General features: G+C 40.8%; 1 protein-coding gene across 3 annotated transcripts; it reads left to right on the forward strand.

The window, feature by feature from the left end:
• Positions 1-2,634: 2,634 nt before the first annotated feature.
• LOC131877668 (tyrosine-protein phosphatase 10D-like) lies at positions 2,635-23,743 on the forward strand. Of its 3 annotated transcripts, none has more exons than XM_059223415.1 (18): positions 2,635-2,704; positions 3,514-3,651; positions 3,732-4,257; positions 4,707-5,511; positions 6,633-6,923; positions 8,419-8,691; positions 12,526-12,694; positions 13,335-13,701; positions 14,780-14,988; positions 15,056-15,278; positions 15,355-15,498; positions 15,847-16,090; positions 16,176-16,805; positions 16,881-17,057; positions 17,122-17,324; positions 21,802-22,186; positions 22,768-23,190; positions 23,271-23,743. In XM_059223415.1, exons 4-18 carry the CDS (start codon positions 4,750-4,752, stop codon positions 23,484-23,486), a joined length of 4,716 nt encoding a protein of 1,571 aa, XP_059079398.1. In that variant the 5' UTR covers positions 2,635-2,704; positions 3,514-3,651; positions 3,732-4,257; positions 4,707-4,749; the 3' UTR covers positions 23,487-23,743. The 3 variants fall into 3 exon arrangements, with proteins under 3 accessions (XP_059079398.1, XP_059079396.1, XP_059079397.1); XM_059223413.1 differs by having other exon boundaries at positions 2,646-2,728; XM_059223414.1 differs by having other exon boundaries at positions 2,646-2,728; positions 3,732-3,892.
• Positions 23,744-24,510: the final 767 nt, after the last annotated feature.

Here is a 24,510-nt window from a genome sequence, read left to right on the forward strand (position 1 = left end):
TATGGTCGTTAAAAAGTGAATTTTGAGATGACAGCTGTCAAGCTGCTCTACATACTCTAGCGTTATTCATGGAGGAGTTAGAGCAAAGACAATTTGGCGCGCTTGTTCAGGGCACAAGTCTCTCATCATCTCTCATGAACCTATCTGGGGCCGATTTGGCAGTTTGTCTCCAATTACTGTTGGTCCATGACCTGCAACTGTCTTCATTGCGGTGAACACCTACACACTTACCATTGGCTTTACTTTTGCAACCATAATGATGTCTAACACATCGCAATAAAACAATATCCAGTTAATGTACACACGGGTTAGACAATACGATTTCGGATTTGAATGGTATTTAGGAAACAAGTATGAGTGTGGGATGCTTTTATTAATCATTGAGTCCATTTTCTTTTTTGCTTTGTTGCACCAGTATAAATGCTGCATGGATTTATACCTACATTCAGGCACTGTTTGTGTTTAGAGATTGGTTGAGCCCTTTCCAACCCAGCCCAACTAAAACTATTGTATTGAACCATTATTGCTTAAGTCCTTTTCTTGTGGGGGTCAGATGAATGGGTCTTACAATTTAGCGCTTAATTTATCATGAAATCAACCTAATATATAAATGGTTTCTATGCAATATTTTTTTCATTTCAACCAAAAACTCTTCAAAAGTTACAATACGCTACGTCATGGACGGAAGGTAACCAACGCAACCTTCAGTGTATGCAAGCTGCTGACATCTCAGAGTTCATTTTTTAACGACCGTCGTTCGCAACCGGATAAATCAACTGTTAAGCTTGAAAATAGCTAACATTCCCGTTCGATGGGTTCAGTTTTGCCATAATTTTCATTGGAAAACAATCATATTTTTTGACGGAGAACAGCGACCCCAAGATTCAAACCAACGCAAAATGAGAAAATAAGATGTCATCAGAAGGACCAAAGTAGTATTGCCAGTGGCCCTTCCTACAGCATCTTAAAACGCAGTAGAACACTTGAAAAGTGCGGTTAAAAAACGGAAAAGTGTGTTAAAAAGTGTTCAAAAAAACTCATTTGAATTGACACATGGTACACAGAGTTCTGCAAAAAGGGCTCTAGTCTTGTAAATGATTCAAGAAGAGGTTTTTTTCCGCTACAAAAATTCATTTTCTTTGAGAGGCAGTCAACCAAAATTGGTCATAAAACCAATTATGGATCCGTTGAGGAAAAGAGCTTAAGTTATAATGGAAAGTTTAATTGTTTTTCTGTAAAATGTGACAAAGGGAAGTTCCTGTTTCAACAAATATGTAATGACAAGTCTGAAACATCTCAGAAGAGACGAAACCAATTTTAGTTCAACAAATAAAAATGTTTTTGGTGGACTTCCTTAACAATGTTGGGAATGAAAAAACCGAATTCATGTGACTCAACTTCATATTTGATCCATCAACGAATTAGATTTATTCGATCTGGTCAGCCCTTAAATATAGCATTGATGGGGAAATTTCATCAGAGAATTGTCCAAGTTTAGCTTAAAGGACTCAATATTGAAAAGCTGGTCAAAAAAGTTGCAAAGCAAAGGAATCCAATCTTTTGGAAAAAAAAAAGAAATTTTGAGCAATGAAAATCGAAAGACCGAATTGAACAAATAGTAAAAATTGGTGGCCAAGATATGAGTTTGTGTCAAAAACATTAAAATTTCAGGTCCACAAATCAAAGAACCCAATTAGACTAGAAACTGATAAAGAAAATGCATTCGTTTGTTTTAGCTATGACAGTTTTTTTATTACAATTTTTACTCATTTTTTTATTTTTTTTTGTACATGGTTTCCAGTTTCTCGGGTTCCTTCATTGTTTAATTTGCTTCCCTCCAATATTCGTAGGGAATACTTAGGCCTTGTTGATCCGGTAGCATCTTTCAAGTCAGACTTGGACAAATTCCAGATCAACTCTACATTCAAGGGTTAGCTCGGTCTGCCAACTCAAATGCGTTGGTAGACCAAATATCATACAAAGATTGAAAGGTAAAAAATAGACGAATTATAACCTGTCATTTTAATAGTACTGGGGATTACATTCCCTGTAGCGGTTAGAAAACCCCGTGAAAAACCAAACCGAAAAAGAAAAAAAAGAAGCACCCAGGCAAAAAAATATTGTCATGCTTTATGAAAATATTTTGATGTAAAATCATTTGCTTGTAAAATCACCATTTCATTTTTAGCTCTCCGTAAAACAAATTATGTTGCTTACTAGTTATCATAAATGAGGAGGGCCCTTTTCGAAATCAGTAAATCAAAGAAAAAACAACTGTTACCGGAGTGGTTAAAACAAGTACATTACCAAACTTTAGAACACACTTACAATTCTTTTAATCCGCCCTTGGGTCTTCGTTTACGTTCAACTTAAATGGAGTAAGTACTCGTCGGATTTTTTGGCAATTTTATGATTTACAAATTATCACGCAATGCTGATACTCACCCACGAATTGCGACATTATGCAGATCTATCTCATTGCTTCAAAAAAGCATCTGACATTGCTTTCATGATTTGAAGCCTTCATAGAAGAAGTAATTGAAGGACCTTTGAATCGTGTCATTTAACTATTTAAGCACAAAATATTTATTATGACACAACCGACAATGGCACGAATCGAATGGCAAGCCTGATTACGAAAACCCACATGCAACAACTGCTTTATCAACAAAAAAATAAGGTTTTTTTTAAATCTTAATCTAAGGTATGCAGCGCAAATACCTTACAAGTGAGTAGTATTTTACGCAATGTTAAATTGATAGATTAAGGGAAAAGATTTCGAGGTTTGAGTTACTCAATGAGGTTGTTAGTAGTTGGGGAAAACTTTGAGGTCCTGGATTAACGAGTTACCGCTGACCAGTGCTAGCTAGTGATTGGATGTGGCTGCATAGTTTGCATATTCTATTTTAACGCAAATTCCTCGTGTTTTGATTTTGTTGTAGAGATCAATCACTTTGGTAATCACATTCCCTATTAATGCAAATAAAACGGCCAAAAAATCAATCATTTCAAACAAATGTTTGAAATCGAAATTACGAAAATAAAACTGCGTTTACTTAAAATGAAATGCAATTGAAGGTCAGATTACGGAAATACAATTGCAATATCTTAAAAAGGCATGCAACTGGCGAAATTTAAATTACGGAAATAAGATTGCAATTGCTCAAGATTACATGCAATTGAAATTATGACTACGAAAACTGCTCCTCTTTTCTGATACATAAAGTTCTTGGTAATGGGCAATGCCTGTCAGCTCTGTAAAATCACGAATGGTGATAAAATAATGTTAACGAACAAATGATGAATAACATGCTCTGTTACTTGAGGATGAAAACTAGATCCAACAATTAATTCATTAATAAAACTTGCGCGAATTGCTTGAAACGGAAACCCGATCTCTTCTTTTTGTTTCTCTTACGTTCTAATAAAAAGGAAGTCGAGATTATAGCTCCATTATTCCTAATTCTCGCAACCTTCATAATCCGCATTCTCTTCCCCAATCTGACATTTCAGGGCGGTGACGCGATTCCGGTCCCTTCCACTTCTTCAAGGTCTCCTTTTCAACATTGCGTCTCAAGCCCAATCTTCATCTAATCCTCCATCCTCCCTCTCAAGCATCCTCTTGTTCCACTTGCTCCAACTTATCCATAAGTAAGTATAACTCATCTCCGCAATCTGCCTGATGCCCCGTTCCAAAACTAAAATAGATTAACATCTATCCATATTTTTAGTTAGCTCTCGTCGGTTGTATTGCAATCCAATGCCCCTGGAGGCAACTGGTGGATTCGGCGTCAAAGCTTCAAAAGGTGTCCGCTCTCGTTGGCTTCTTTGAACCACGATGGACGTCGTTCACGGGCCTCCAGCGACTCCCATTGACTCGGTCGTCAGAGAGGTAGGTAGAAGGGACACGCAGCGTCGTCCACCATGATTATGGACCAGGTAGGAGGACTCTGAATTGCGAGACAGGACCAGGACCAATCTCGGTGAGTGCGTGAGAAGTAGATACGGCGTACGTACATGGATTGTGGAGGGCAGGCTGTTCACTTGAATGGGCCAGGTGAAATGTGACTGTGGAAGGCGAAGGTTGATGGTGGTTAGTGTGCTGAGCTGATGGATGGTGATCATACAATCATCATGATATTGGCTGAATATTTACTATTTCATGACTTGAATGGTGTGACTCTTTGATTGGTGCCGAGTTCCTTGGATGGGTCAAGTTCTCATCAAATTCGAGTGGGACTATGATCCATGATGAAGGTGAGACTCTTTTTTGGTCCTCTCAAGGGTGAAAGTGGTGTTGGTGAAAAAGACATGATTGTGATGAAAGTTCTGCATTCACACGTGATGCTCGACATCTGCTCGGTTTTGAAAGACTCTTGAAATGATTTCAAAATACGCAGATATCTCGAGGCCCCAATCGATCGATTCTAGACATGCCACTTTTATTGAAGACTTTTGTAAATAGAAACGATTACTATGGAGCGATCGCATATTCATGAAACCCCTCAAGTTCTGCTCAAGTGCTAAGCAACGAAGGAACGCTTTCTCCAGAGAACTTGCNTTTATTGAAAACTTTTGTAAATGGAAACGATTACTATGGAGCGATCGCATATTCATGAAACCCCTCAAGTTCTGCTCAAGTGCTAAGCAACGAAGAAACGCTTTCTCCAGAGAACTTGCAAGTAATTTCTCTTTGCCTCTTTCAGATGAATTACGAGAAAAACAGTTGTGATTGATCCTCTTGTGTCCATGACAAATAAAGTCGAATTCAAGATGAAGCGTGAACGTATAAAGTGCAACTTGTACGGAGTAGCTCTCCGCTTGTTCAATGTCATTACTCCTACCGTATTCATGGTGCTACTTCTCTCACAAACTCTACAGTCCGCACAAGGCGCGGATTTAGTGATTCGAATTCCCGGGGATCTCTCCGAACAAGACGGTTATTATCGCTTGTACTACAAACCCGAAGTAGGCTTCCCCGAGGCCAATACCACATTCAAGCCTCAATCCATCTCGGATGTGATCAAATTCAGTCGGGGACTGCCGGGGACCAAGTACGACTTCTGGTTGTATTACTCCAATTCCACCGTGAAAGATTTCCTCACTTGGACCGCCTCCATCACAACGGCTCCGGATCCACCCTCGAATCTGTCGATTGAGATCAAATCCGGGAAAGTCGCCTCCATCGAATGGAATCCGCCCTCAGTGGGTGGCTATTCTGGATTCAAACTCAAAGTGATCCCGTTGTCCGAGTCGCAAAAGAGCATTCGGAACATTGTGATCCGTGAGGATTCGTCTCCATTCCAATTACGAGATCTGACCCCGGGTGCCACCTATGAGATCCAATTGTTCACTGTGTACGAGAACAAGGAGAGTGCTGCCTACATTTCGACCAATTTCACCACCAAACCCAATACTCCGGGACGATTCATCGTTTGGTTCAGGAACGAGACCACTCTATTGGTTTTATGGCAACCGCCATATCCTGCTGGAGTTTACACTGATTACAAGGTGAGTGCTTTCCAAAATCAGCATCCGTCACTGATTTATTCTTTTGATATTATGCAAGTTTTGTTATAGAGTTGTGAGAATTATTTCATCATCAACTAGTTATTGCAACGCTAAGGCAACTTTGATCGGGTTATGCAGCTTGGCCTTCTGTTTTATGCATGGAAATCATGCCGAATACCTCAGATTCTTTGTACAATTTGGCGTAAATAGTGCATGGACGGCAAATCCTTTGGTTGAATGTAGTAATTGCGATTGCCAAATACAATGAAAATGTCGAACAAGCGGCCATCTGATAGATCTAAATAGTGCATGAGTGTGAGCATAGATGGATTCAGGAATATGCGTAATGGCTGACTGCTTGTGTAGTCTTATAAGTGGACATTAGATCTAATTTGTTCGTAGGGCTGGACATCCGGAAATCTTTGTTTTGTCATATCTGATCCTTTGTCGAGATAAGAAATCGTCTCATTTATCGATCATGACGTGCGCTCACACTCACTCCACAACGATGAATTAGCAAAGGGTACATTTAGGATGAAGCTACCCGTTGGTTTGATCCACTTCCGCACTAAGTGCGTCGTACTGGCCAATGCAGAAAAGAATCCAGATCAAATTTCAGTGCATTGAGAGACACTGCATCATCTAAAGGCGTCCAATTTTAGTTGGTCCAGTCTGAAAACAATTTGAATGAGAAAAGTTATTTAGATTTTAGCCAATTTAGACAGTTATTTTGCATCATTGTTTGTTTTTGTCGTAATAACGTTTTTTTGTTTAATTGACATCAAAATTTCATTGCATTATTTGTTGTTTTGCCATGCACCCATTCCAGGGGAATTACAAAAAAGTGTCAATTTTTGTTCACAAAACACTTTTATTCAGTGTCTTAATAGCCGACAAAACTCCCCTAAATGTACCAAAGAAACCAAACGTTGTCATGCTTCGACGTTACTCTATGATATAATGTGTCCTTAGCCGCTCGCTTACTCTAAAATTGGCCAACGCGACACACATCATTGGACCAAAACGTTGAAATAAAAGGCTCGTAAAAATGAAAGTAATGGCTTGCTCTCATTAGATGCACGAAAACACAACCAACCTGACAAATACCCTCACAATTGTAGGTCTCCATTGATCCACCCAATGCCGAAGTAAGCGAAACATACGTCCCCAAAGATGGCGATCCACCCGGACCTGCTCAAGCGGCCTTCAACGGACTTATCCCCGGGCGTGCCTACAACATATCCGTGGAGACCGTATCCGAAAGCCAGATCTCGGACCCGACCACGGCTCAATACCGAACCGTACCTTGGCGACCCTACAACGTGTCTTTCGATCAAGAGAACATAGGTCCAGATTATTTTGAAGTGAAATGGTCGGGACCACGGGAAATTACGGAATTCGATCGATATCAAGTAAGACAGGATTCTTTAGCCCAAACATGTATGTAGTGATGAGAATGTGCTTGTGTTCGAGGGAGATTTGACATCTGTGCTCGTTCGTTTGAGTCAGAGACTAGCACATGTTCTTTCTCTAATCGCTAACCCAGGTCTCAAGTTTCATCGTTGCTGTGTAAAAGAGCTAGATTGTGGATGAACGTGAGAGCCAGAAAAGCGGACGTTTAGTTAGCATCCAGGTTGGAGTGTTTGCACACGGTATATCTATGTACATAGTCAAATAAAGGTATGGATGGGGGTATATCCCAGGGTGTAGTAAAATGTCAGTTCACAATTCAGGACGTCTAGCGGGTTTTCTGACCAAAATAGCTTTTGAGGTTTGCCTTATGGCTAAACCAATAGCCAGCTTGAATATTCATATTGCGTGGTCCCATCGGTGTCCAAGTTCTAGTTGTTAACATTGACTGATTCGTGGGAAAGTGAGTCGGATTTTCGTCCATGAATGGGATTTCTCCCTGTTAAAGCATGTCCTTATGTTCGAATGGAACCATGTGAGATTGCGTCTTGCGCAAAATCATCGTTCATATGGGTGTTTTTGGTGTGGAGGTGGAATTGGGAATTGGTTCCGCTTCTGGACGAGATTTGAATGAGAGGCAAATTTGCCTCCATGCGATCTTCTTCGGTAAAACCATATTGCCATTGAGGGTCTGGAATGGTTGTTCAGGTGGTTATACTTCCTCCATGCTGGCAGCAGGACATTCCACTCTGCCAGGTTTTCAAGGTCAAACCCTCTGAGAACGACTGCAGCGCCCTTCATACCACGAATCGCGGCGCTCCCGCAATCCAGGATTGGATGGAAATTTGAAAATTGCATCCTCAGGACACTGATTTATGTGGCCATGTGACTGTTGGGAGGTTCAATTGGCTTAGAAGAAGACACTTGAATCGTGCCAAGGGCGACTCTGAGATTGTATTGCATACACATCGTCGTTGATTACATAACTAAATTCGGCATTAAAATATACGTAAACTTCAAATACCGTCATACTGGTTGGGCTTAAACGGAACTGGGGTGGGAACGCTTTGGTTCCGATTGATGCTGCTATGGTTCATGTGCTTTTAGTGAATCCTTGTCTTGAATTGGTATATACCCATGTAGTGTATGTAGCAATTGCAAGTAACTTGAGCGGTTGGTTTCGCCAAAATGAAAAGCGAAATCCTGCTCTGTGCTTGCAAATCAATTTGAGAATTTTCGAAATGCAATGATTCGGTCCAGTAGACCAGACATTGAAAGAGATCGTGGTGACAACGATGATCGAGACATTCAAGTAAAAAGTGTTTCCCGTTTCTGCTTGACTTCTTGCACTAAATAACAGGAAACTCATCCCCGACTTAAATGGTATAGTGATATAACCACGTGGTCTCAAATGTCAGCTCGTATTGACCAAATCACGAGCTGCTGGTTGGAGGTTTACACCATTATGGATTGAATAACCATCTCTTCGTTCTCTAGGTTGCCATCGGGATTCGACGAAAGACCCCGCAAATCATTGAACGGGGTGCTCCTTTAAGGGCCCGATTCACGGAAAACCTCCAACCCGGATTGACTTATCAAGTGGTGGTGAAGACCGTTTCCGGGAGTGTGGCCTCATGGCCAGCCACTGGAAACGTCACCACGCGACCTTTGCCGGTCTTGGACAATATCCAGACTCATATGGATGATGAGAGTAAAGAAGTCACAATCATTTGGGAACCTAATCCTGAGAGCACTCAAGATCAATACAAGGTAAGAATGAAACCATGTTTTCCTTTCAAATAGTACGTGTATTGTACCTGGTACAATGGTGGTATTGAGGTGTAGAAAGAGCATCTTGTGGTTTGTCCAATAGAGGGCGCTTTCAAGTTATTGCAAGCATGCATGTGGCTAAATTACTAAACTTCTTACAATGATAGTACCCAGATTTAGAGCTATTGAAAGGTTTGATGAAGCTTATTGGACCAAATGATAGTCTCTTTGCCCATATATTGTTATGAATAGAAGTACAGTAGGGCATAGAATATTATTTGAGAAAATAATCAATTTACGAACCCAAGGTCAAGATGACCATTAATAAGCTCTCATCTTCTAGTTACTTGTTCAAAAATCGAACGAAAAGTCCCTGCCATCTGGCGGGTTCATTTTGATTATGTGTTTTGGAAAAGAGAATGGCTTTGACGCGATGGTCAGTTTCAAATTTGTAGCATTACATGCAGAGTGTAATTAGATATTACTTTTTTTTACTGTCATCTCGTCAGCCCTTCAACCAACTGGCTTCCAAAGTGTAGTCGTACTTTACCAAAATGGACGTTCGAGTCTCGTTTTAAAGCACATATTTTCAACATAACGGGTTTTATGCACATGGACTGACCTTTGGGACAAGTGCAGAACTGCCAAAAGGTTACCTACTTATTGCCTCAGAACCATTTTTTTTGATAGTCTTTGTGGTGTGATCAATTCGCAATCAAGCAGCTAGCCTAAAGCTACATCAGTGATTCAAACAAATGATTGTCATGTGCTTTTAACAATAGTTGTAGGAAACAATCCCAGTAGAACCCACAAGTTTTAAAAGCTCTGATTTCATCGCGGACAGGATGTGGCCTAGAATAAACCGCTAAAAAAGGCCCCTGGACCATTATCAATGTGTGCATCAATATTCAAACGTCAATTGAAATCATGCCGAGTTCACACAAAGACACGTTAACCATGACCCAACTGGTTTTGGACAAAAACAACAGTGTCTCAAACGTTCTTTTTCCCCTCTTGACCCGTCAGAACAAAGATGCGAGACTGACGACTATTAATTGTGAGTACTTCCATGTGACCGTCACAAATTTGGAAGGTCCCTCAATCCGAAATTTCATGTTTATCTCCTTGGTTGTCGGAATCCGAAGGCAGTTAACAAAGAGGAGAAGGAAAACCAACAAATGGCCCTTTATGAAGTGTCATAATTTGGCATGTGGAAAGTGCATTTTGTGTGTACTTGTTCAATGCCAGTCTCACATTGACGCCATGGTTCTCTAAAAGCCTGATGGATCGTGGTGTCGTCCATGTTATCCCCGCAGATATGATAACGAGTAGTGAAAGTATTCTGCATTTTGAATAATCAAGTCAACACGTATTTTTCCTTCTCTGTCCGTAAATGGTTTATTGTGCTGCTGACGCTCTTTGGTTGAAAATAATTTTGAGATGCTTGAAAATCATACACTGCAGAGTAACACTGATTTATGGAATTTTGAAGCGCTGAAGAAGCATGGTTTTTAAATATTGATAGCCCCTATTATTGCTAGGCATTTATTAAGGGATACTTGTCGACTGAGCATACAAACTTCGTATTAAGTTGGACTAACTCATACCGGGTTTCCCACCAAAATGCATTCGTCCACCATGAAACATTTGGTTATGGAATTTGGCTCTGAAACGCCGTATGTTGGCAAGGGTCAGTCCATCATTTGGTTGGCTGTCATTACCTGTCCTGGGCGTACTTTAGGTTATGTCGGTCCTCTGAAGTAAATGAAGGCTTGGCATTTTTTGTCCCGCTCTCAAGGCTATTATTCATGACTATTTAGCTTTGCCAGAGCCTGGGATAGAAAAGATTATTACTTAGTCCAAAAGATTCAATTAGTCTTCAATGAATTTTAGAATGGATATCTCTTAGAAATACATTGGAGCAACACTAAGTGATGCATCAAGTAACATATTAGTCGAACATTGTCGGAGTAAAGGGGAAATGTTACCTGATTGAGGTCAAGGACATCGACACTTGTCGCCATAAATGTACATTATATTTTACCAGGGAAGCCATTTTAAACCACGAGGGCACAATTGTCTGAATGATTCATTTCAAAAGAAGAAACTTTGACATATCTGGTAGTGTCGACAGAGAGCAAATGAAAGCTTATAAAAAGGCTAAAAATGCAAATTAATGGGCATAAAAAACCTCGTTGTTAAGTGCTGTGACTTATCAAGATACAAGAAATGCATTTCCTTACCTTTTGAAGGTCTCAGAACTAACTGGTCGAAAACTGAATGTCAAACAAATTTTAGAAGGGGTCCTCAAAATACTCTTTGATATGTGATTTTTTTTGCCTTAAATGATGGACAATTTTATTGCACAAGTTCAGTCCTAACTTTGTGCAAACACACTTACAATTACTAAGAAAAGAACAAAATGAAATTTGCTTTTTTGTTACATCACTTTCCCAAACAACATCAACTAATCCAAATATGGAGTTGTCTCAAACATTTTAAGACCAGGGGATGCTCAATGACATTCTTAATGGGGCCCTTGCTTTTTTGCTATCATTTCCCACGAAGCACAATCCGAAAACGTTTTGTACAGAGTGCCTAAAAAAACTTTGGGCCCATTCATGTTTCCATCATCAGGCTTATACAATCAAGAAAAAGCAGTAAAACTTTAATGCATGGCTGATTTTGGGTGTTGAGCATAGAAAATCATTCCTGCCAACTTGGACCAAGATCCAACTAAATATTCAATAATCTGCTGAGTTGTGTTACAAAATGCAACAAATTGCCATTTTTGATGTAATTCTGACAATCTACTGCTATCCAGCTCAATATGAGAATACTTTTTACTCATAAAAGCCGTTTAATTAGATTAAATGACAAATTTGATATGTACATGGTCTAGGTTGACATAGCACCTTGTCTTTAATTCGGCTATATAAATGCGTACAAACAGGTCAGCTGTTTGTTTTCTCCGTTTACTTCACAAGGCGAATTTTAGCATAGTTTCATTATGCTAAAACGGAATCAGTAATGCTTTTGAGTGAAGTGGAGGCCTAAATTGCTATTGAATGAAAGAGATTGAAACGAATTCAGAAAAATTATGTCATGTCAAGGCTTTCATGTCACACTGCATGTTAAGAATGAGGCGTCTTTTTTTACTGCGTCGCTCTGCAGACGATTTGATCGACGAACGAAAGGATTGGTGTGGAGCTGGAAACCTGAATGAAGTATGAACTCGACTCAACAGGGAAGAGGAAGCAGGGGACCAAAACCCACCCCCCGTTTATTTCATGGGTTATCCGAACAATACATCTTCTTCGTCATGGTTATTACTTGGCAGTTTTGGTCACAATTATTTCACCAAAATTGTCCCCTCTAACACCTTGTGTCGTTAAAAAAGCGACCGTATCGGAATTGGCAGAAACCAACGTCGAATCTGATTGTTCTCAGCAAAGTACTTTTCATCCGCTCAAGATCAGCCAAAACGCCAATCTTTCCGAACCTGAAGAGGAAGAACAGTTTCCTCCTTGTTTTGATGTGGACGATGCGTGTTAATCCGAATACCCGTTAAAACAACTTGAACTTTGACCCTCCTCGTGTTCATTCCGGGTTGGAAGGAAAGATTTGTACTTCTCAAGGATCTTCCTGAGATGACATCCACATTCCCTTCCTATTTACGTCTATTTTTTTTCCTCACAACACCTACTCCAAGGTTTTGATGACCAATCAAGACATTCCCTAAATTTGAGGGACTCTTTCCCTACATACAATGAGGCTTTGATTGCACTCCTAAACCTTGGAATTATTCATTGAGTTTCTTCCCATTCGTTTCAGGTGACATATCACGACTTGGAGACGTTTAATGGGGATAGCTCGCATATTTACGTGCCAGAGCCGTTTTTTTCCTTGTCGAATCTTCAACCTGGACGGAACTATTCCATTGCCATCCAAGCAGTCTCCAAGGGGATCGAATCGGTGGAAAGATCCCTTTTCCAACCAACACGTGAGTATATTAGTACCTTTTCTTTTGAGTTTCTGTAATACCCACTAGTGGAAGGAGACAAAGAAGATGATCTTCAGTGTGACCCATCTTGCCATTCATTGTATTTACAATATGTTCACCAGATGTGGGTGGCATGTTAAAACAAAAGAGTGCACCAATCTTCAGGATTCACTCTAACAGAAGGAGCGTTTCAAGTGATATTGCTAAAATGTAAAGGAAACACTGTCGAATGAAGATGACACTTGCAGTACTTTGCGTCACCCTGAAGCCTCTCAACGCTTGCCTCCATCTATCGGTGTGGATTTTAGGCTGCGATTGAAAAAGTCAATAGGCTGGGATTGGTTAAGCATGTGTAAAGCTTGGGAATGAGATGGGGATAAAATATTAATGAAGATGTTTGAATCGTTCTTTCTTGAATTAGCTTATGCCGGAAATCGTCCCGAACCCTTGGTATTAAGTAAGTCTTTGCAGCACATTTGACGCTTGTGTGTCTGTATTTCATACGTTTAGTAGTAATTGTTTCCCCCACCTTCTTATCCTTTACGCCCACGTTTGAATTATTATCTTTGCACTTGATTTATTGGAAATTGCAAGACAAAAATATAATTTAGAATCGCCCTTTTGAATTGTTCTGCTTCAGGACCCGCTTCGCCCATCATAGAAGATGTGGCTCCCATCGAAGGAGGTCTGAATATTTCTTGGAAATCCGATGTGACTTCCAAGCAAGAGAAATATGTCGTGGTCTTTGTCCGAAATGACACCGGAAGATCGGTGAACATTGAAACCGAGGAGCCCCGAATCACGTTGGAGAATCTTCATCCAGGTGCTGGCTATGAGATCAAGGTGTATGCCTTGAGTCATGGATTACTCAGTGAGCCACACATCTCGTTCACGGCCGTTTTCCCGGAGCCGGTTAGGAACCTCACCATCATGGATGTTGTTGACAACAAGGTCACGTTATCATGGCTTCCCCCGCAAGAGTCACTCTACACGGGTTATATAGTTAGGTATGTGCAGTAGTAACTTTTAACATCGATTTTTTCCCGCAAGTGCCACAAGCTTTTCTAGGATTTTGAAATCAAAATTTTGAAGCATATAGTAATAATAATAATTGATTTACTGCACAGACAGACGTCTTGAATGGATTCAAGGCACAAAAATATTATTACACAATCACTCTAGAGTAAATCTGATCAGAAATCGAGTTTGAATTTGCTGATCGATGATACCCGGGTATTGAGAGTTGATCTGGGATAGTGTGGAGGAAGTTATCCAGGTCCTTCTTGAATTATTTGGGATGTGGATTTTTTCCGACATGGATGACCTGAAGGGCTGGAGGCAGTTTGTTGTAGAGTCTCGGGCCTCTCTCAAGAAATGAGTGGCGCATTATTGATTTGGTAGTCGCATTCTTGTTGTAGTTTCGATGGGGTTGGATACATGTAACACGTTCACTGTTGACATCAGACGTGAGAAAAACCGCGCAGGCCGCTCCTTATTTCGGATGTTATTCTAATTGGTTGTTATATAAATCCTTATTAACGAGCAAATCATGCAGCATATCCTATTATAAACTAGAGCTGTTTGATTTCAACGACCATAATAAGGTAAATCTCAAGGCAAAGCAAAGGCAAATATCGAATGAAGAATTGTGGTGAGGATGCGCTAACAAAAAAAAGGGGCTACAATTTCAAGAAGTCAATGCTGATCAAATTTTGCAGATAACGGCTCAAATTTAGAAGTACGTTTACATGTTTCCAGTTGGAAGCCTTATAATCAAATTTCTTTGTCGATCATTTTCCAAGTTAATCAGTTGAGGATTTGTCGATATTTTCCTCATTTTCTGTAAATATATTCCAAAGCATCGATTCAAAGGATTGTTTACTCTTGTTGTTGAAGATCCAAATGTATTTCAGGAATGGTTGAATCGCACAATTTTATTCCTAGATCAATTTCAACTTAAGAAATAGTTCCAAATTGATTCATATCCTACAATTTAGAGTCTAAAATGATGATGAAGATTTACTTGGCTGCTCAATCCGTGCTGATTTAGTTAGCAATTAAAAGTTCTCTCGTAATTCTTTCCAGATACCGACCGTACGGAGATTCCAAACCCAAAGCTTGGAGTGAGATCACTGATGTGGTGGATACTGCCTATGAGCTCTTGGATCTTCCTCCTGGAGAGCAATTCGAGATCGAAGTCAACACCGTTTCGCATCATGTTGAATCCACGAAACCTCAGAAAGTGACACAGACCATTAACCCACAAAGTGTTCAAGAAGTGGAGCCTATCCTTGGTAAATCCACAGAGCCAAGTCTAATTTTGACCAAATGGATTTTTCTAAACTCATCACTTGATTTCAGGTGCCGAGAATATTACATTAGAATGGCCTCGCCCAGATGGACGGATCGACAAATATTACGTGAAATGGTATCCCTTGAGCAATCCCGATGATTTCCGTATCAAAGAGATCTCGGGCGATGCGGAAACGGAAGGCATTGGTCGCAAATTGGCGGTCTTAATTGAAGACCTTCATCCCGGAGTGGATTATATGTTCGAGATCATAACTGAAGCCCACGATTTAAGGTTAGTGAGCACTGAGAGAAAGAGAGAGAAATCTCATTAGGTATTGTCACTAATCTTAACATTTGATTCAATTTAGGAGTGATACCGTGCGCACGAGCATTCGAACGATGCCCCTTATTACATCTGAAATCACCGTTGTCAATAAGCAAGAAGTCACGGATGCCATTACTCTGAGATACACTCAAACTCCGTTGACTAGATCACTTTTTGACACCTACAGGTAAGGAAGAAACCGTGGCAAGACAAATGTGTTTTTTTTTAAAGATACAGTATAATTTGGGAAAGATTGAATATTCTCGAGTGTGCTTGAAAGTGTGAAAAAGCATTGCAATTGAGGAGTATTTGTTAGTTTGCGTGAATTTGATTCGGTAAGTATTGGAATTGTCAACTTTAGTGCGTGATCCAGCATTGACTTCAAAGAAGTCATGATTTGAGTCAGTGCGGTTGCAGTCATGGCCACTGTTGGAGTGAGTCTTCTGCTATTATGTTCAATCACTTGGGGGTAACTTGACAAATAAAGATTCCATATATCCTCACATACGCAAATAATACTACATTTATCCTCAAGGTTTCAATTGTCCGACCCAGACGTGGAAGTATTGGAAATGGCGGCTCAAGATCCGGAGAGAAAAGTTACCTTCGAAAACCTGACTCCAGGGCGACTTTACAATATTTCTGTATTCAGTGTCTCTGGAGGTGTGGCTTCCATACCACTAGTGCGCCAAGATCGCCTTCATCCGGAGCCTGTTAGTAACATCGATGCCTCCAAGATCAAGGACAAAGAGATCACCCTGTTTTGGAACCCACCCAAAGTAAGTTTGATCATCTCACATTCCGACATACATTAAGTCTATAACTCTACATGATTTATGAATCGCATCTATATCTTGGTACCAGGGTGATTTTGATTCGTTTGAAGTTCAATATCTGGACGCTCAAGATCGGTTGATTCAAAACTCGACGGACACCAATTCCATTACCGTCGGTGATTTGAGACCGTTCCGGAATTACACGTTCACCATCGTCACTCGATCGGGAACATCTGCCAACACGCCAAGACGATCTCGTCCCATTTCGGCCGTGTTCCAGACCAAGGAGAGTGTGCCAGGATCTCTTACCTACTTCGAACCTGAGGAGATTCAGCCCTCTCGAATCTCGTTCGTCTGGGAATTGAACACGCTCGAGGCCAACGGAGTCATCACGGATTTCATGATCCAATACGGTCCCACACCCATTGAGGAACAGGAGTTCATTCCCACCAAAAGCCGGGAATTCGGGGCCGATGAGAGACGTGGAACCATCGAAGGCTTGATCCCGGGTCAAAGATACACGTTCCAAGTGCAGGCCCGGACCCAAGTGGGAGCGGGTGAATGGGTCCAATGGGAACAAGAGATGCCCATTTGGGCCCCACCGGTTCCCAACAAGGATGTCAAACCAACGGATGTGAGTCACAACATGAATTCGATCACGATTCGCTTCCGACGGAACTACTTCTCCGATGTGAATGGAAAAGTCATTGCTTACTCGGTAAGTCGAACATCTCCAGTGTTATGGGCTGAATTATAACAGTTTTTAGCATGTCAATTCATCGCTACATTTCAGATTATTGTGGCTGAAGATTATCGGAAGTCGACTCAGGATAAACCAAACCTGCCTAAGTGGCAAGATGTTCAGCAATTCAGAGTGTGGCCTCCATACCAGGTTTCCGATGCGTTTTACCCATTCAACAACTCGTCGGTGGTCGATTTTAAGATTGGCGAGAAGAATTGCGACAAAGAGGTAAGTAAACAACGTTCTTGGGCAACTCATTGGATGACTAATCGAGCTTGTCCTACGTCAACAGACCGGTTATTGCAATGGACCTTTGAAGCCAGGCTCACGGTATCGCGTCAAGATCCGCGCCTACACCACCCGGGACAAGCATTCGGAGACGAATTGGTCGGATCAAATCGAGACTGATCCGGACAACACCACCGTCCTTATCGGGATCATTATTCCCATCGTTATCATCATCCTTGTGGTTCTCATTGTTCTCATTGCTCGAAGGTAGGAACTCGGCTTCTTTTGTCTAGAATTGTGATATCTCTGCGTCAGGAGCGCCTCTTGAGTAATCGTGGGGAAAGTTTGGCCTCTGCCGATATCTCGTTCAGATATCCAGAAAGAGAGTTGGCTTTCTCCATCTTGCAATGTAGCCGTTCCAAGCGATGCCTTGAACATGGAGAGCTTGGCATTTATCATTCATGAGCTTTCAAACAAGATCATAGGTAGGCTTCAGATTATTTATTAGAGCTCGGATCGGAAGGTGCATGGTGAAAAAGAATGATTTTGTTTCTTCGCTCTATGTAATTACAATTTTCACTTTTGATATTTATTTCAAGAAGGGCTCAAATTGTTTCCAAATAGAATGAATTGTGCTTTTGTTAGAATTTCCACCTCACCTTTAAAGCAGAAATATTTGAGGGTGAGGGTACATTGCACATTGTCTTTGGATGGATTATGAGGGTTAGTCAAAATCCATTTTAAGTGTAAAGAAGATATGCTATTCCGCAATCGTATTTACTTTCTTTAATAATTGCAAGCCAATGATTGCAAAAACGATGAAATTTCTTTAAGCTTTTCACATATTTTTTTTTTGAAAGAAGAAATTGAACTCTTCGCCTGTAGTATGTCCGCCCGTTTTTAGTAACTTATGTGGCATTCTAGTTTTTTGTGGTGCCCTGCCCTTCTAATTATAAAGCCAAAATGAACTTTTGAGCTAATAAGGTGAATAGTTTTTGGAGACCCAATGCACATAAAGTAGTACTGAGCTACCGTTTGAAGACTCCTTTTTAGTCAAATTTTTAGTCCAATTCAATCCTCTTCAATGAACTTTTTGTTCAGGCCTACTCTGTGAATTCTCTGAGTCCACTTGGCTGTAAGTTCAGAGCATCGAATGTTGCAACATGCATGTTTCGTCTTTGGAACCTGAAACTCGGCGATTTCACCCCCCATGAAGTTGTCTGGAACGAGAAAGCTTATCCGGCCGAGTCAAGGCTGTAAATGTTCCTGTCAATTTGTGAGGGAATGCCAAGAAATGACGGAATGGCCATTTGGCCCATTAACACGAACAAAAAACCGAGCCACAATTCAATGTCTTGTAACCAATTACGAGTTAGTTATGGGTCTGGGTTTCCCCTCAGGCCGCCCACCGTTCATAACCTGTTTTTCCACGTTTCAATCTGTTCGTTAGTTGTAAATCAAACGAAAATATGTTTTTTCACGGAAAGTGATAACATCAACTTCCACTAACGCCCAGGAGATGTTTTTTTCCAACTTTTCTCCCGTACCAATGAATGCACTTTATGGAGACGTCATTTCTGGTGTTTGTTCGACAAAATAAAGTGCTTCGAATCCTTGGCGTGCAATATGCAAATGTGAATCCAGGATCATTGCGTAACATGTTCGAGACTCAGATTGGAACCGATATGAGTACGAGGTGCTTTCTAAATCAAATTGTATTTACTTTAGATATTTGTTTTCAAATTTTGGCGAAGATGCTTAGGTGGCCAAAATTGAAAAGTAATAATGTAAAAAAAAAATTGGAAAAAAATAATGAAAAATAAAATGTTTTTTTAGGAAACTTTGGCTAAATTAAATTTCTGCTACACCTGACCATGATTAGGCTATTTCTATTTCGCCCAAGCATGTTGGCCGCACCCTAGCCTGATTTTGCACTCTAAGAAATGTAGATCAATAAGCTTGAGCAGAATATTTGAAAGAATAAACGAATCTTTAAAGTCTAAGCTGGCGGATAGGATTTCTCTTGAAGCTTTTTCATCCTTGGCGTTCTTTGCCGCCTTTGTGAGGTCGGAAATGACATCGCTCCGAACTTGGCACGGGTGGCGTCAGCGGTAGTAGAAATTGACTGTTTCAAAAGCTGCTCAAAATAGTCCGCGCCATATTTCAATGTCATTAACCTAAGCTATTAAACCCATGCTGAAAAAGATATAAAGCCAATACATTTTGATTTTGAAAGCACCTCGTACCTCGATCCTGATAAGTCGTTTTGGCGTGGTCGTCGCTTTCCAACAAACGGGCGGAGAAGAAACGAGAGGGCATGTTGCAATAGACGAATCATTCTCAACGCGCTCAAGGCAACACTCGATGTTTCTTATTTTATCTTAGACATGAATTCAAGGGTTGTAATGTGGGAAAATATTGTGAACATCTTTCTGGAATTAATCCATTTTTCAATTGTCAATGAATGAGATTGAATAGCAGAAAGTGATACTTTTTATTTTGGTCTGGGGACTTTTTGACTTATTTGAAGATACAATACTAGCTACGATTAGTTAGGCGAATGGGTAGAACAGAAAAATTGGGTACATTTTTAGATTTTTTGTTTTGTTTTGATCGTTTAATCCTTTTAGTATCTTTTATCATAGTATTTGTCCGACATTTGGTCGCCAAAATATAATATTCATCTATAAAGAGGAGAAAATCGTCTGGGCCATAGATCGAATATCAGAACAAAGATGTTGGAGCTCAAAGTCTAAAAGTCAGCCTCCATTAAAAGCAAAAAATTCGCAATAAGGAAAATGATCCAAAGATGCGTTGCTTTTACATTAAAATTCAAGCGTGGCCATGAACAAGAACTATCAGTACTTATTGTTGAACGACAATTACCCGCCTTGAGGCGGTTGATTCACTTCAAAGCAATATCTCCCAACATTCATTCGTCTTCGTTATGTCAAACAGTCTTTCAATCATTTGTTTCACCCACAAATCCATCCAATCCAAGTGTAGCTGCGATACAAATCAGTACGATGCCGTTGTTACTTAAGCCCTCTCTGTATGTCCGTGTGTGCGTGCCTGAGTCCTTCAAAGGGGGAAAGACAAGCCAGAATAGCATAGTTAGTTAGTCTGAGATCCGCAGGCCTCCCGAGTTTGCCAGTATGATCAGATTTCGACACAGGAAGGTGTCGAGAAAAGCCCCGCACGTGTTCCTCGTCTCTCGGCCAACAGCGATCGGGTCGAAACATTTATTGCGCTCGCTGAGACTCTGAGTGACGAGCATGACCTCCGTCTTGGAGAAGACATCGTGAGAGAAGCTCCTATTCGACAATGTTGGGCGGCTTTCCTCAAGTGGTGTTGTTGATGCACCGTGTTCGAGAGGCAAAACATGAATGAAACCCTCCGATCCCAATGGCTCGCATTCATCTCAGTGACCGTGATCATTGCAGTTCATCACCATGAAGACGTGAACAGTGTTCGAGAACTGACGGCTTTACCACCTCTGTAATGGGTGTGATAGTGGATGACGATGATGTTGTGAATGTTTCGGTTTGGAGGTGTGAGGTGATAATTGCGGCTCAAGCTGAATGACTTTAAAGCTCCGGAAGCCACACATTGTCGTCAACATGACCATTGACCAGTAAGACCAATAAGCCATAAAACATGGGCAAATATGATATTCCTACATATACGGTCTTGCCCTGATCCAGTAAGAGTTGCATTGACTCATTGCACCCGTTTTTAGTTGGATCAATCACCTGAAACTTGATAAATACCCATGTGGGCGCTCCATTCAGGATCGATCCCAGGGGGCTAAAGAGAGGCTTTTCGATCGGGTTTCCAATTAATCGCCCAATTGCTTACATTATTAACGCAAAGATCAGGTAGTCGTCTTTGTTGCTCCTTTTTGAGGAGTCTGAAGTGCTCGAGACCCAATATTTTTGAGACCTATACAAGTTGTCGATGGCGAGATTTGCTGGACCGATGATGTTCGCTAGTTCGTTCTTTCGGTTGTCGATGCGAGTGGGCGGATTATGCCATCCATTAATTAGCTCATCTTCTCTCTTGTGTGTATAGAATTTGAACCATATGGTTGGCTTAGAAGTGAGCTTGAGACACAGACAGACGGACGAACATAAATTGTGGTTGTAGACAATGTTATTTTAGTCAAGATGGGTTGTCGAGAACGGGCGAGATCTTTCGATGACCGAGAAGAAAGGTGAATGATTTGTGAGCCTACTTTGGATTCCATCTCAAGCTCAATAAGCTTGATTGTTCAACTCAAGATCGTAATGAGCATTTCAAGATTGATGCGGGTGGATATTCACAATTCAAGTTGGTGTGGCTATAAAATACAGTCTTCTTTTTATTAGTCAAACAGGTTTTTTTTCAAGTGTTTCTAAAACAATTGGTATTTTCGAGCTCAGCAGTCTGGAGTTAATGTTTTATACTGATGATAGTCCTGACCCTAATTAAAACAATATTGATTAGAACACTTCAAAAAGAACAATATCCTTTTACTTTTATTTGCAAAGTTGGACACTTGCACGAGGTTAATAAGAACTAGTTGGGAAGCTTTTTCGAAACGTTTTATGAAATGGGTCAATTTTATCTTAACCGTAGATGAATTAAAAAATGTCTCATTTTTCTCAAGATCTTGGATTCATGGATTTAGGCTGACCACATGTTGAGTTTGGGCAAAATAAAAGCCACATGATGATAATTATTATTGTTATCATATCAATTTTAGGATGCGATATGGACCGGCCAGCTGTCTGAAGAAGCGCTCGCCGGATATGCGGGGTGGGGACAATATCTCCATTCCGGATTCGGTGATGGAGACGTCGCGGCCGGTGAAACTCAAGGACTTTGCCGAGCATTACCGCATCATGTCAGCGGACTCGGACTTCAGATTCTCGGAAGAGTACGAAGAGCTGAAGCACGTGGGTCGCGAGAAACCCACATCTGCGGCTGATATCCCGGTGAATCGACCCAAGAATCGGTTTACCAACATTCTTCCCTACGACCATTCGCGGGTCAAACTCCAGCCCACTGATGATGAAGAAGGTAGCGACTTCATCAACGCCAACTTTGTGCCCGGTCATAATTCACCACGCGAGTTCATCGTTACACAGGTGAGTGGCACGCTGAATGCATCTTCATTCGTCTATGTATTCTGGATGAATGAATGGCTGGCAGATTGGCATTTCCGTTATGATCCCACGTAATATCGGTTTTTAACCATTTTTATTCATAAAGAGGTTGGATAGGAACACTTTCATATTTTTTCGACTCTGGTCAGCTTTTGTACCCAGTTTAAAACTTGTAGCGATTTTAGATTTGATTTATTGTTGCAAAATTAGAATCTCCAATGTTTTCTGGTCAAGACTTTCGGATTGCCGTCTTTGTTGTTGTATTTAACTTTTTGTACATTCTTAACGCAATGAATTAACGAGTGAAAAACAGAAGGCATGAAATAGAGTCATAAAAAATGAGCTCTACCGTGAAAAATGGAGGCCTTTTGAAGTCAAAATCTGAAGTGAACCAATTGTACTCATCGACTCATCTCTTTTGAACCTTCTTTGGAGTAGCGTATATTTTGAGCATTTTCTCGTTTTCCACCCAAGATTCAATTCGAACATGGTGCGGAAATGTTCGAAACGACACAATGAAACATTGAAACAAAAGCTCTAAATATGTTCATATCTTTCAATAGGGCCCCTTGCACTCAACCCGGGACGACTTCTGGCGCATGTGCTGGGAAACCAATTCCCGTGCCATTGTCATGCTAACCCGTTGTGTGGAGAAAGGCCGAGAGAAATGTGATCACTACTGGCCTTTCGATACGCAGCCCGTCTACTATGGGGACATTCAGGTCACGATCCTCAATGAGTCTCATTTCCCCGACTGGAACATCTCGGAATTCCGCATGATGCGTGGCGACACCGTCAGGACCATCAAACATTTCCATTTCACCACGTGGCCAGATTTTGGCGTCCCGGAGCCACCCCAAACCCTGGTGCGATTCGTCCGAGCTTACCGAGAGCGGATTAGTCCGGAAATGCGACCCGTCGTGGTCCATTGCTCCGCGGGAGTGGGTCGATCCGGCACCTTCATCGCTCTGGATAGGATCATACAAGTAAGGAGACCATCTTTTGTTATGGCTGAAAGGCAGTGAAGACGAGATGTGTTCATATTTTTTGTCTCCTCTTGTTCCAGCAAATTTCGTACAGCGACCTGGTGGACATCTTTGGGATCGTCTATGAGATGCGCAAGGAGCGTGTGTGGATGGTTCAAACGGAGCAGCAATACATATGCATTCACCAATGTCTTCTGGCCGTCCTTGAAGGCAAGGAGAACGATCCTTCCCTCCACGAAGTCCATGTGAATGAGGGCTTTGAGGATGACGAAGGCATCGTGGAATCGGGCATGTGATGACGACCCCTCTATCTAGCTTCACTTCAAATCCTAGTTTATCCTCAAAACCAATATTGACCCCACGAATCATCAGAAAACCGCCCCTAATGAATGGGACCAAAATCATGACTACTGCAAATGCGATCATAATTATGTATCTCACATGGCACACGCGACCCATTTACACACTCTGATCATGTCTCCCTATGTCTTGATATATTTTTCCCCCGAGAACTTGCTTCTCTAATAAACGAAAGAGACGTCTACAACTACGATACTGAGTTTTAGTTTTCAATGCCACCTACCGCTATTACTGTTTCTAAACTAAACGAAGAAATATTTGGATGAACTGAAAATATTTGGTTGTTCTATTGGGCTTGATTTTAATCTCTTTCATATCAAAATATTTGGTTCCTATTTCAGTCAGTCGTCACTTTGGAAAAGGTGATATCCACAGGGAGTTGTAACAAAGCACGATGTTTAATGTATTTAAAAAAAGACATGTTGCAAAAAATCTTATAATGCGGAGGAAAACTTGAAGAAACACTGCCAATCGTGGAGAAAACATTTCTACTCATATCATGCAAATTATCAATCATTTTACCAAATGGACTAAGAACTACATCGCAGCCATTCACTGAAAAAATAATAGTAATAAAATGTTGCCAAATTCCGCCAAGACTTGTCCCCAATAAAAAAAGGATTTTCCACCCCCATTTTAATGGTGCAAATTTTGTGCAAGTAAATACAACATTGACTCAGAAGAACTTTTTATCTCCTAGTCTGGAAAAATTTAGCCAAGGCTACAAATTGCATTATTGCAAATTTTCAACATTTTCGTTGAAAGGATGTGGGTGCATGGTCCTTATTACGTAACTCATTGGCTTTAGATTCTTTAGTTTTTGAAAAGTATTTGGTCTTTTATTTGATTATTTGTTCTTTTTTTCAAAATAGTTGATTTGATAATTTAGTCCTAGGGTAAATCATGGAGCACGACAGTACGGTCAGTACTCAAGAGGAAAGAAAGCTCTCTGAAAACTCA

The sequence above is a fragment of the Tigriopus californicus genome, chromosome 3 (assembly GCF_007210705.1).
Source record: "Tigriopus californicus strain San Diego chromosome 3, Tcal_SD_v2.1, whole genome shotgun sequence".
In the NCBI taxonomy this organism is placed as follows: Eukaryota; Metazoa; Arthropoda; class Copepoda; order Harpacticoida; family Harpacticidae; genus Tigriopus; species Tigriopus californicus.